At 41.1% G+C, this 13,654-nt stretch overlaps 1 protein-coding gene across 2 annotated transcripts in view; it reads right to left on the minus strand.

The window, feature by feature from the left end:
* The window catches only part of RAP1GAP (RAP1 GTPase activating protein), a 278,140-nt gene that overhangs the window by 76,910 nt on the left and 187,576 nt on the right, over positions 1-13,654 (minus strand). For both annotated transcript variants that reach the window (XM_078642550.1, XM_078642551.1), the window contains exons 8-9: positions 7,293-7,346; positions 1,937-2,020 (exon numbers count right to left, since the gene is read on the minus strand). In XM_078642550.1, coding sequence (XP_078498676.1) covers positions 1,937-2,020; positions 7,293-7,346 — 138 coding nt within the window. The remainder of the gene's footprint in view (positions 1-1,936; positions 2,021-7,292; positions 7,347-13,654) is intronic.

Raw genomic sequence — 13,654 nt, forward strand, 5'->3', positions numbered from 1 at the left:
ACAAACATGGTCAGGTGGCGATAGCCATTACAGAGGAGTCACGGATGCCAGGTACTAGAAGAATAACTCAGTCTACTTGAAAAGTGTCCAAGTGTACTGGAGAATGGGCCCAGTGTACTAAAAATAGGGTCAGTGCATTAAAAGCATAGCTATATGCACTGGCAAAAGAGAACAGTGCCTTGCAGGAAGGGTCCAGTGCACTTGTGGAAGGTGGGAGTGCACTAGCCAATGGGATGACTATCTCAGATTAGGAACCCATTGCCTTGTAGGGCTCTAGTACCTTAGAGGATCGCCTGCTGCACCAGCGGCGTAGCCAGGCTGCCCTGGGCCGGAATATGAGCAGAGAAAATGGCCGCCATTTCCCTGATTTACTAGTGCCACTGCACCTGCATCACTATTAACAGCTACGGCCATGCGCTGCCCTGGTGGAAGTGCCAGGTGTCATAGGGTAAGGCCCAAAGTACTACAGGAGGGGCTTAGAGGGGTATATGACTGGGCACTGAAAGAGATCCCAGGTCACGGCCTGTAGAGCTCAATTTGATAGAAGAGGGTCCCAAAGCACTACAATGTGGGCCTGGAGGGGAGCTCTAATGAACTAGAATGGGGTCTTACTGCAATAGAGCAGAGGCCCAAGGTAGAACAGGATAGCCCAGAGAACTGTGATCACTGAAAATGTTAGGCCTGCTTCCATGCAGGTTTACTAGACCTTGCAATCCTGCAGGCCCTGCCTTGTGGCTACCTGAGCAGGGCTGCGTAGAGTGAGGTGTAAGAGAGGCCCTTCCCTGTGCAAGGCTGAGATGGGTGGTGTAGAACTTATTCTTAAGTACTGAGATAGAGTAGCTGCTGATTGAATATGAGACACACACTTGTAGGAATGTTTGCAAATGCAATGCGGTTTTACCATCTGAGGTGTTGTTTGACTCACTGGTTGAAAGACTTTGTATGTACTGCTCTACTGTAAACATGTATAAATCTGTTTCTGCAATGTATAGTCTGTGATGTAAGGTTGTGCTTGACTATGTCAAATAAATAAACTATTTTAAAAAAACGAAAAATGAATCAATTGCATCACAGAAGCAAACGACTGAATAAACATGCAGTATACATAATCCCTTTTACACATTACTGACTGGGGCTGACTGGGCTCAGGGGAGGCTGGTGCAGAAAGAGGACCGCGGGCTCAGTGCTTTTGCCCTCGCCCAGAATTACACGAATGACAGTGGAACTAACTGGGCTTCAACAAAGACAGTGAGACTCACTGGAAGTGTATGAGCTGCCCCGATGAGAGGAATGAGAGACTGCGCTGAATGGCAGAAAGCATGTTTAGTATCACACGCTCCCTAAATCAGTTCAGTGCAGTAATTTAAGGAACGTGTGGGGAATCCACTGAGATACGCAAGGCACCATCGAAGTATATGGTGACACTGATTGGTAAATTAGTGAGACATAACTGAAGTGTGCGAGACTAGTGTAGGAATGGGTGAGAACCCCTCTTGTGCATAGAGTAATTCCTAGGTTGTGAGGAGGTCGCTAGGACCCTGCAGACAGATTCTTCCTTGGCCCCGATCCAAGACAATGTACACCACTTCCTGCCCCGAAGACGAGAAATTTGGGAACGAACATGGCAGGCTAGTGAAGGACAGCGCAGGGACTGCGTAGGCGGAGAAATGCTTCCCCAGAAGGAGAGAAGCAAAGCTGGAGAGGGAGGCTACAATAAAGAACAATGTAGTATCTTATCTGGTTTTAATAATCTGTCCACCTTGTACCCAGGACACAACAGTAAAATAAGTATTGCAAGTGTGATCTAGGCAGCGTGTGAGAAACAGTCTCAAAGAGCACAGGATCATTACAGGCTAGCTCTATTTTCCTAAATGTTGCAAGGAGTCGGGAAACCACTTCTGTGTGTCCCAAGGGTAGTTGGTCTGGGGAGTCTTACCTGTCCAAACTTCTGGTAGATGACCCCGAACTTGAAGTTGTTGTTGATGACGTGTTCATCAAAAGTGACGATGAGACGTGATGCCTGCAAAGGGAGTGAAAGTAAGAGAGACAGTCAAAGGCACACAACCATGACCCATGAGAATATCTAAACTTGCTCTGTAACAGGCTGCAGTAAGTCAAACGCAGTAAGTCAATCTCCGCACACAGAACTGCACAGGAACTATCTATGACTTGGTGGGTTCCAGTAAGTGCCCACAAGTTAAGACCAGTTGTTCCTCAAATCTGTTCACTTTGAGTGGTTGCTATTCCTTGTATGGTACACTGGTACAGGAAGGCTCTCTTTCATCTGTACCTGATTTATGCAAGTCGTGATGCTATTCTGGTTGTCTGGACCATATTCCTGCTGGGAGTGGATTTACGTGCTGTGAGTGTTCCTATGGGTGATTTGTTTGCACTGTTCTAAGAGTGGGGATAGAGGGCACATGTAAATGATAATTAGAAAGCAGGATCGAATTGGCCCTGGAGGGACTCCACATGGCACTCTGCGAGAGGATGATTCAAAGCCTCTGAATAGGAACTGATTGCTGTGGTTTGATAGTGAGGATGTGATTTGTTCCAAGGCAGAATTCATTCAATATATCGTCTCATCACTCAAGCATTCGCAGAAATACAGAACGGTTAATGGTGTCGTAGGCTGCTGCCGTCCTGAGGAGCATGATGACTGACTTCTTGTTTTCACCCACAAGGAGACGTTTTTCTCTGCTGCAGGTCAGCACTGATTTGTTGCCCCTCTACGTTCAGAAATCAGATTGATGGTTGTGAAGGATATGATTCAGTTCCACACATTTGTGGAGTTGTCTCACAACCTTCCTGATAGTGATCTTGCAAGGAAAGTAAGGCTAGACATCAGGAGATAATTAGCCAAAGCCAGTGGTTCAATTCTTGGTTCCTGAAGGAGGGATATGATGATAACAAGATTCATGTACTCTGGGATTTTGGAACAACTGATTGCATTTATAGCTTATCTCCAAGTGTCCTGTGAACAGTGAGAGGGAGCTTAGCCCCTTGCCCCAAATACAATTTTTACTAGGCCTTAACACACCTTATGTATCAGTCAGCACAACCTACAGGCTGGGGTGGATTGTGGACAACTTCACCATGGGCCTTGGCAGCGTAGCCGAACTTCTCCTCTACAGCTTATGTGAAATATTCAAACCCCTGAATAGAATGCTTTTGTATGTGCTTCCCACCCACGTTTGATAGGAGTTCATATATCTGAACCGATACATGGTCAATGGGGTATCTGCCTCAAGATCACCCCCAGAATTTCTTCCATCTCCAGGACACTTTTGATCTTAAAGGGGCCATCTAGAGCAGAGTTAAAACATATTTCCCTTTACCCTGTCGTCCATCTCTAACAAACCCCCAAAACAGGCATTCCATACTGTCCTTCTGTTTGATGATGTCTACTTGGGTTTTGAGGGTGCACTGTCAAAATATCGACTACAAAATATCGACTGGACACAATATCGAGTTTTAAATATTGAATGGACAAAATATCGACAGGACAGAATATAGACATCAAAAATATCGGTATTAAGGTAAGTAATGTAATATCGATTCTTAAAAATATAGACATTTAAAATATCGAAGTATATAATATAGTTTAATAAAATTATCGATTTTTTGATAATATTGATTTTTTATAGTGATATTTATTGTATTATGTGTGTTAAAAGTGTGTATTTATGTTATAAATAATTTTAATTAATGACATTTTTATTTGTTAATTTTTGCGTAATTTAATTCTGTAGCGGGTTGTGGGTTTATAGGGGAATAGGGTGAGAAGTAATTTAATTATAATTAATTAAATATGTAAATTAATTTATTGTTATTTATTTTTAATTATTTGTTAATACATTTATATTTGGTAATTAATTAAGTTTTAATTAGCAATTAATTTTAATTAATTGATTAATTGCTAATTATGTTAATTTTACTAATTTATTTTCTGTAGCGGGTTGTGGGTTTATAGGGGAATAGGGTGGGAAGTAATTTAATTTTAATTAATTAAATATGTAAATTTATTTATTGTTATTCATTTTTAATTATTAGTTAATTAATTTATATTTGGTAATTAATTAACTTTTAATTGGCAATTAATTTTAATTAATTGATTAATTGCTAATTATGTTAATTTTACTAATTTATTTTCTGTAGCGGGTTGTGGGTTTGTAGGGGAATTGGGTGGCAAGTAATTTATTTATAATTAATTAAATATGCTAACATATTTATTGGTATTGTTATAGAATTAATTATTAATTAATTTTTTCTGGCTAAATAATTAAATCATAATTGCTAACTAATGGTATTTAATTGAATATTTGCTAATTATGTAAATTTAATAACAATTTTTAATTATATTTAATTAGAATTTATTGTAAATTAATTTTTAAATGTGAAATTATTAATTGGTAATTTGTAATTAATTTGTATTAATAGTTAAATAATTGTAATAATTAATTTTAATTAGTAATTGTAATTGATTAATTATTATATTATATTAAATTTGTAATTACTTTTAAATAATATTTGATAGATATTAATTTATATTCATTGGAATAATATATGAAATATTTAATTTCCCTACTGTTGCACCTACTGAAGTGGGAATAGTGATTTTAACCCCTACGCTATCCAACGCTTTCCCTACTGTTGCACCCACTGGAGTGGGAATAGTAAATTTTATCTCCACGCTATCCAACGCTTTCCCTACTGTTGCACTCTTTGGAGTGGGAATAGTAATTTAAACCCCTACGCTATCCAACGCTTTCCCTACTGTTGCACTCTTTGGAGTGGGAATAGTAATTTTTACCCCTACGCTATCCAACGCTTTCTCTACTGTTGCACTCTTTGGAGTGGGAATAGTAATTTAAACCCCTACACTATCCAATGCTTTCCCTACTGTTGCACTCTTTGGAGTCGGAATAGTAATTTTTGCCCCTACGCTATCCAACACTTTCCCTACTGTTGCACCGACTGGAGTGGGAATAGTATTTTTTACCCCTACGCTATCCAACACTTTCCCTACTGTTGCACCCACTGGAGTGGGAATAGTAATTTGTACCTCTACGCTATCCAACGCTTTCTCTACTGTTGCACTCTTTGGAGTGGGAATAGTAATTTAAACCCCTACACTATCCAACGCTTTCCCTACTGTTGCACTCTTTGGAGTGGGAATAGTAATTTCTACCCCTACGCTATCCAACACTTTCTCTACTGTTGCACTCTTTGGAGTGGGAATAGTAATTTTTACCCCTACGCTATCCAACGCTTTCCCTACTGTTGCACCCACTGGAGTGGGAATAGTATTTTTTACCCCTACGCTATCCACTGGAGTGGGAATAGTAATTTTTACCCCTACGCTATCCAACACTTTCCCTACTGTTGCACTCACTGGAGTGGGAATAGTAATTTTAACCCCTACGCTATCCAACGCTTTCCCTACTGTTGCACCCTCTGGAGTGGGAATAGTAATTTTTACCTCTACGCTATCCAACGCTTTCTCTACTGTTGCACTCTTTGGAGTGGGAATAGTAATTTAAACCCCTACGCTATCCAACGCTTTCCCTACTGTTGCACTGTTGCACTCTTTGGAGTGGGAATAGTAATTTTTAGACTTATGCTATCGTACGGTAATAATATTGGATATTATTTAATTATATTATGTTAATATATATATATGTTTTAACAAATATGATTGTAAACATTTTTTTTTTAATTTCATAAATTATTTAATTCTTATAAGTTAATTTAAGTATTTTTAAGTATATTTTAGTAATTAATTTTTAATTTTAATTTAATTTAACACTGTTTTTAATAAAGTCGATATTTTTTAAAACTATATTTTTGTAAACGATATTTTGTACTCGATATTTTTTTACTTACCTGTTTGCAGATACAAACTCGATATTTTGTCTGTAGATATTTTTTCCTCGATATTTTTGCAAGTCGATATTCTGGCAGTCGATATTATTTCAGTGATCCGGTTTTGAGACCTACTGTGAACTCATACACTCGACTGCTCCTAGAAATAGATGTTCTGCACCCTCCTTTGGTTCTCAAGGTCTTTTCTTATCTCTGCCCCATCAAGCTATGGTCTGTACATTCTGTATTATCCACCTTCTTAGGTTCTCTACTTTTAAAATTACCATCAGGCAATAAATACTGCGCATGATTACAGGAAAACGTTGTCTGTAGCTTTTTAAAGCTATGCCCATCGAAGGTCATTCCTGTATATAGTACGCTTCGGCTTCCTCCCAATCCTACCCCACTTGGCACCTTGGAAAAGGGAGCAGACGAACACCTTTGCCATCTTTGCAGAACAGGGAAAGAGGACCTAATACATATAATCTGCATCTGTCCAAACCTGATGGACATAAGGCGCTCCTTACTCCGAGTACTATGGAACCGAAAGGGCATGACAAGGTGCAGGCAGGCTGTGATGCTGTGCTTTAAACCTGAAGAGATCCAGCTAAATTGCAGACTAACAAAGTATTTTGATATAGTGACCAGAAGACTCAAGTGCTAGCCACATGGTTCGACTGAAATACAGCAAGCAACAGCATTTCAATCTAATAAAGGAACAGCCCGCTAAGACACTTGCCAAGTCATAACTACGCTTTGCATTATTGAGGCACAATCACTTTACAAACCTAGAAAAGGACAATACCGATAACGTAATAGAGACTTTTATGATTTTATAGAGCGTAAAATACCTTTTTCTTCTTATTCTCATAACATAAATGCAAAACAAGGTTTAAATGACATTTTAATGATGAAAGTTTTTAATTTTGTGAGTTTTAATTAACTTTAAAATAAAGCTATTCTATTCTATATATAGTACCTCTTCTGTCCCTTCTAACTATAACTCTGCCGCTGGACATTTCCAAACCATGACAAGATATACGTGAATTTTCTATTTTTATCATGTTCGCCCACCACAGAAACACTAGCCTGTAAAAGTCCTTCGCCAGGTCCACATTCATTAGAGTTTAATTTGTATCAGTTTCAGACATATCAGATCCTGAAAAGAGCACGTATGGCAAATTATTAACAAATTAAATTTTCAAAATGCATCAATTATACATGATAATGAAATCAACTGGAATAGTGTTCTTCTTTTATAAGGATATCTCCCATTCTCCCCATTCTTTTGGCCATCTCTCGGCTTCCAAACCACCCTCTCCCACTCAACCCCCTCCAACTTTCCTAAATTACCCGCTCAGATGTCACTTTTCTTCTCCTTACTAAATTTTGGAGCATACAGAGGGACACAGCTGGCAGCTGCTTACCTTAGGATACAAGACTGGGTAAAACCGGTCCACGTTCACATCTTCACACACCAGCTGGGAACAGAAAAACAAGGAAAAGTGTAGGTTGTACCAACATTTCTTATTAAAAGATTTTGAACTGTGTGGGTTTCTGAGATCATGCGTTTGGGAAGAACTTGGATCTTGGCTGCCATACTGGGCCCTTGACGAACATGTACTCACAGCCCTACCGATGCATCTTGCTGTAGCTTTAGCGTGGCAAACCCTATCACTACCATATTGGGATCTTCACACAGTACAATTGCAGCATATCAACATTATTCTCTAACATTTAGTAAGAGTGAGTCCTATTTCCAGCACAGAAATAAAAAAAATACTGTCTTGCATTTTTCTCCACAGTGTGTTTTCTTTTTAGACATTGGTATCCTGTTGGCAGAAATAATATCATGAAAGGTGAAGTTTTTCTTTTACTAAGAGGTGATACTGAACCCTGAACAACTTTTCAACAATTGCAACTTTTTCAAACCTCCCAAAGAGCTGTTTTATATATGTTTTCTTTGTCTCATATTCAGCTTGCTTCAGGAATACAGATCTGCATGTCCTCCTCGCCTCTTGTTAGAAAGATGTGACTGACTTGTACAGGCTAGTTTAACTGTAGGACATTAGATAGGTGACACCTTTCCTTTCCTTTCCTTTCAAGAACGTTGACAATCTTTTTCAAAACATTTCTGAATCTTCTAAATACGTTTAACAACTTTTTTTTAAACGGTCGGTGTGGTTTGTGGAGGTATTTATACATTTGTCATAAACAAACATCTTTTTTTAAAGTTTGTAAATATTATGTAGGTGTTTGGAAAGGGTTGGAAATATTTGCTCAAATGTTATAAAAAAAACTACTTAGAACTTTTAATGAACAAAGCCAGCTTTCATTTAAGTTCTATAAGGCATGAGTTTTTAGAAACGTTTGGATTGCTTACTAAACGACTATAAATAACTTTGTAACATGTACCTTACAGTGCCAGACTTTGCTGACATTGAAAAATTGAAGTTCAACGTACTGGCCTTAGAAGAGAGGATGACCATATTCTAGCTAAAATTCAACCCATTAAAATAGAATTGTTCCTCCTCTATACTAAAGAAAGTCCCTGCCTGTCAAACTTCAGATTCAAGAGCTGAGAAGCTCAACCACACGTATAACTCATGTAGCATACTTCTTTGCATTTTATGCTATGGGAGACTTATGAAGTGCACTGACGCTGAAAATTCCTGGCACTGAATGACCTGAAACCGGTTCATAAAAGGAAAGGAATGATGGAGCGCAGACCACCATCTATAGCCTGATTTATAAAGTATTCATATTTTATAAATGTACCTTCTAAATAAATGGAGTCTGTCTGTCAGTAATAAAGAATTGAGTGTGCTTCAGCCCATGATTTTGTTGCATCTTTACAGGCATAGTATTCTGAAACCATTGCTTGCCACAAAGCTAATCATAATTCGGCTGTCCACATAATGTTGATATTAATGTTAGGTGGTGTTTTATATAGCGCTTGGCTACTCCGAGGAGTGTCCTGGCGCTTTTATGACCTACAGTCGAAACAGGGTGGCAGGCGGAGAGGGGCAGGCCTACTGAGCGAAAAGCCAGGATTTTAGGTCCTTCCTAAAGGCCAACAATTTGGTATTCCTACGAAGAGTAATCGGCAGGGTATTCCAGAGCTGAGGCGCCAGGCGCTTGAAAGACCGGCCACCAGTCCGTACTCTTCTTATGACTGGGACCGCAGCCAGAGCCTGCGACTCTGACCTCAGAGATCTGGCAGGCTGATAGAGAGCCAGCCGCTTTTGAATGTGTTTGGCCCCAGTAGCATGAAAAGCCTTGTGGGCCAAAGTAAGTGCCTTGAAAACTATCCGTTTCCGGACAGGCAACCAGTGAAGAGTGTACAGGAGGTCAGATGCTCTGGCTCGCCTACGTAGGCCAAAAATGACCCGAGCCACCGAGTTCTGAACCACCTGTAGACGTTGGAGAAGGTACTCCGGCAGGCCCAAGTACAGGACATTGGCATAATCAAGCCGCGATTCAATAAGGGCTTGCACCGTAGTTTTCCTGTGTGCCAACGAGAGCAAAGGAAGGAACTTACAGAGCATCTGCAGGAGGCCGAAGCATGTTCCTGCTAAGCCAAGAATCTGGGACTTCAGCGTTAAGCCGTTATCGATTTTAACTCCAAGGTTCTTGGCCATCGTAGATGCAGCCGATGGAGGAAACATATTTACAGGCCACCAATCCTGCCAGCTTGGATCAGACCGACAGCCGAAAAAGAGCACCTCAGATTTGTCTGAGTTACACTTGAGGCTGTTTAGCTGGAACCATTTAAAAACAGCCCCAAGGCACCCTCGTATGTTTTCACCGTCGAACTCAGACCCCTTCCCACACGTGAAGAGGAGCTGAGTGTCGTCTGTATTCGACACGATCTGGGCCCCGAACGACTCCGCCAGTGCCGCCAGAGGGGTCATAAAGATATTAAAGAGAGTAGGGCTCAAAACAGAGCCCTGGGGCACTCCAACCTCCAGTGGCGGCACTACTGCAGAACAAGGGGGGGCCCAGACCGTTTGGCAGCGGCCCGCTAGAAAAGATCTAAACCAGCTGATCACCGTCCCCCGCAGACCGATCTCACAAAGTCTGGTGAGGAGACCCTCATGGGAGACGGTGTCAAAGGCCGCCGACAGGTCGAGCATCACCAACATGGCCTTTCCTCCTGCATCCAATACCTCCTTGATTGCCTCCGTAACTTCCAGCAGCGCCGTCTCGGTGCCGAAGTTGGTACGGAAGCCGGATTGAGTGGAATGTAACAGATTGTGACTTTCAAGGAAACTAGAGAGAGATGTATGTACGTGTTTCTCCATGATTTTAGCAAAGGCTGGCTGGAAATAGGCCTATAGTTAGCATAGACCTCCGGATCCAAACTGGGCTTTTTTAGTAACGGGATGATCATAGCTTGCTTCCAGACTGATGGTACCACTCCAGTGCTGAGAGAAAGGCTCAGCACGGGATTAACAAGGGGATTTATTACCTCAGCTATTTTAGCCAAAAATCCATAATCTATGGCATCAAAATCCAGACCACATCACTCAACCACGTCACTCTCTTAATTCAAAACCTACACTAGCAGAGCTTAGAGGTCAAGATTGTCTTTAAGACACTGTGGAGCACATGTAAAGCACTATTTCGAGATCACTGTCCAACTTAAAAATTAAAATGGTCTATAGTAGAAAGATCATGCAACACCGGAAGCAATGCTCAACCCATTCTAAAATCCCATCAACAAAGAAGAATGTAAGACTAGCGGGTTAGCTCTATCCTGTGTTGCACCTAAACCTTTAACCAGTTGTCAGAATAAATAAGACTAGCCACAGCACTGCTAATCTGATGTAAGCTTCTTAAGACTCTTCTCTTCTTGTGCTTCATTTATTACCATTAACATACTGTAGAAAATTGGGTTACTGGCAGCCGTGGTCTGTGCAAGTAACAGCGGTGGGACCGGGTAGTGGGTAGGGGGGGATTCCGAGGGATGATGCAGAGGGGAAATTAATTATTAAATTTTCCCTCTGGATCGTCCCTCGAAATCCATCCAACCCACTGGCCCCACCACCGACCACAGCTGGTTACTGGTCAAGGGGGGTGAAACCCTGCTCAACCAGCAAACACAATTCTTGTCCGGGCGAAACACAAGCAAACCCCAATTTAACCTGTGCTTAGCCCTCTGGTAGCTTCACACAAAGCAATCAGTCTTTACTTAGAGGCAATATGTAAAGAATTTATGAAGCACACAACCAGTAATAAAGCTAAAACATAGCACAAAAAAATCCCACATCAATTTATTTGAGACCAAAATGACCAATATACAAAACTTAAGACAGGAGATGTGCAGTTTCAAAGGTTTTGGGAAAAACTAATACTAAGAAGCAAAAAGCACCAACCACTGCTATCTTGTCCTGGTAGACCAGGCCTAAGTCACAGGTTCAGGCTGACCTTGATGGAGTGCTGGCTGGCTACAGGACTGAGTTCAGTCTGCTGAACTGTAAATTGTGGGTCTGGGCATCGAAATGCAGTCTTGTGTAGAGTTGAGCAGGCCAGTGTCAAGGAACAGTTGACGAGATCTGCGATGTGAGGTCTGGTGTTGAGATGCGTCGCCCAGTGGTGGAGTCGGTGACCATCGATGAAGAGCTGTCATTCGAGGTCCCGTGAAGTGGTGGGGCTTGAGGAGAGTTGAGCTGTGTTGGTGCAAGGGACGAGATTGATTGAACTGAGCCGGTGTTGACTTCAGGCTGCACAAGCATTATGGAAGCAGGTGTGACTTGTGAGGACTTGCGCTGAGATGCATCGACGTAGAAGACGAGCTGCGTCGTACTGGGCCAGAGTCGATGATGGGCTGTGTGACGCTGCATCAAGATGCAGCGAGATCTGTCGAATAAGCCTGTTATGTCCCTGTGGCTTTAACGGGGGCAGCCAACTGACCCATGGAGATTTCCTGGAGTTCTAGGTCCACAAAGGCAGGCTGGATTCAGCAGGGCAGTTCACTACAGCAGACGAGTCCTGGACAACAGTAGGCCTGGGGCAGCAAAGGAGTCCTTGGTCAGCAAGCAGGCCATCAGGGCAGACTTCACAGCTGGTCAGTACTTCTTCCTGGTAGAGTCCACAGGTCCAAAAGTGATTTGAAGAGTGTGGTCTGAGCACCCATTATTTATACCTGGTTCCCACTTGAAGTCGGAGAAACTTCTAGAGTCCTCCCCCTAGAGGTGTCTGGAATTTCCTGACTCCCTACCTTGGTCCCAGGTTGTCTGGGGTCACAAAAGAATATTGTGAAACCCATTTTGAGTGTGCCGAAGCAGAGCCTTGGTGATGGGCAAGTGTGGTAGGTAACAGATCTTCCCCCTCATCATGACAGAGATGGCCCACCCTGCCAACACCTTTTCCCCCTTTGTTTCACTGTTTGAGAGTAATACACAAAGACCAACTGCAAGCTATACCTAGTCATGAGACCCAGGGTACATACTGTAGGCACCAAATGGTTAGGACACGAAAATGTCATTTTTTAAGTGGCATTTTCAGAATTGTGACTTAAAATCAAACTTCACCATTAAAGCTGGTTTTCAAATTACAGTTCTTTAGAGAACAAACTCTACTTTCCTACCTGCTCTCAATTGAAAGTTATCACTTATCAGATGTAAAAAGGTAAACCAATGTTATCCTACGGGAGAAGTGGGCCTCACAGTAGTGAAAAACACATTTAGGATTTTTTCACTACTAGGACATGTAAAACTTAAAAGTATATGACCAACTTTTTGAATACACTGCACCATGTCCTATGGCATGTTTCGGGCCGACAATAGGGGTGAGTTAGATGTATTAAATAGGGAGGTTAAAGCCTGGAATTTTTTTTTTTTCCATGTTGAATGGCAGTTTGAAACTGCGCATACAGGCTGCAATGGCAGGCCTCGGACAGGTTTAAAAGGCTACCTGAATGGGTGACACAATCCATGGTGCAGGCCATGGAAGCATTTATTTTCCTGGTCTTAGGTACATGTAGTATCACTTTACTAGGGACTTAGAAGTAAATTAAAAATCTCAATTGGGTGTAAGCCGATTTTACCATTTTTAAAGGAGAGAGCACAAGCACTTTATCATTGGTTAGCAGTGATAAAGTGCACAGAGTCCCAACGCCAACAAAAACTAATGCAGCAAAAAGGGTATGGAAAAGATTTGGGGGAAGACCACCCCTAAGGCGGAAAGGTCTAACACAAATCAACTGCACATCTGTGAAAAAAGATTCCATCTCTATTATATAATATTACAGTTGTTTACAATATGTAGTAAAGGTATCTGCTGCCCTTGCAAGAGACCAGAGCTAGCAAAGTACAGTTCATCCAAAAATACAAACAAAATGTAGATTTATTTGTCAAAAAAGTACACAGATTATTTACATAAATTCAACAAACAACCCCAACATTTTTAAAATGATAAAAAATACAAATACAAAAATGCATAAATTACTTTTTACATGTTGTTGCAAAGGAATATATTTACAAATGTTTTTAGAAACACATACTTTTTAAGGATTTGAACTTATAGGTCAGTTTAGTGCACAAAGTGTAATTTGCTTTTAAGCTTCAAAAACAGCTCATAATGTTCAACGTTAAATCTGAATGTTTGTGGAAAATAGAAAATGTGTGCAGCAGTGCAGGATTGATTTCATATTCCAGAAGTAATTTTCAACTAGCATGAATCTATACTTCCATTGCCATTTCTTGTCGACCATCCAGTCACCTGATATTAAACTGCCGAACTCGAAGCAGCACCCTCCCCCATTGAGCGTTTTACCTTCACTCAC

This window comes from Lissotriton helveticus, chromosome 5_1 (genome assembly GCF_964261635.1).
Source record: "Lissotriton helveticus chromosome 5_1, aLisHel1.1, whole genome shotgun sequence".
NCBI classification, from domain to species: Eukaryota; Metazoa; Chordata; class Amphibia; order Caudata; family Salamandridae; genus Lissotriton; species Lissotriton helveticus.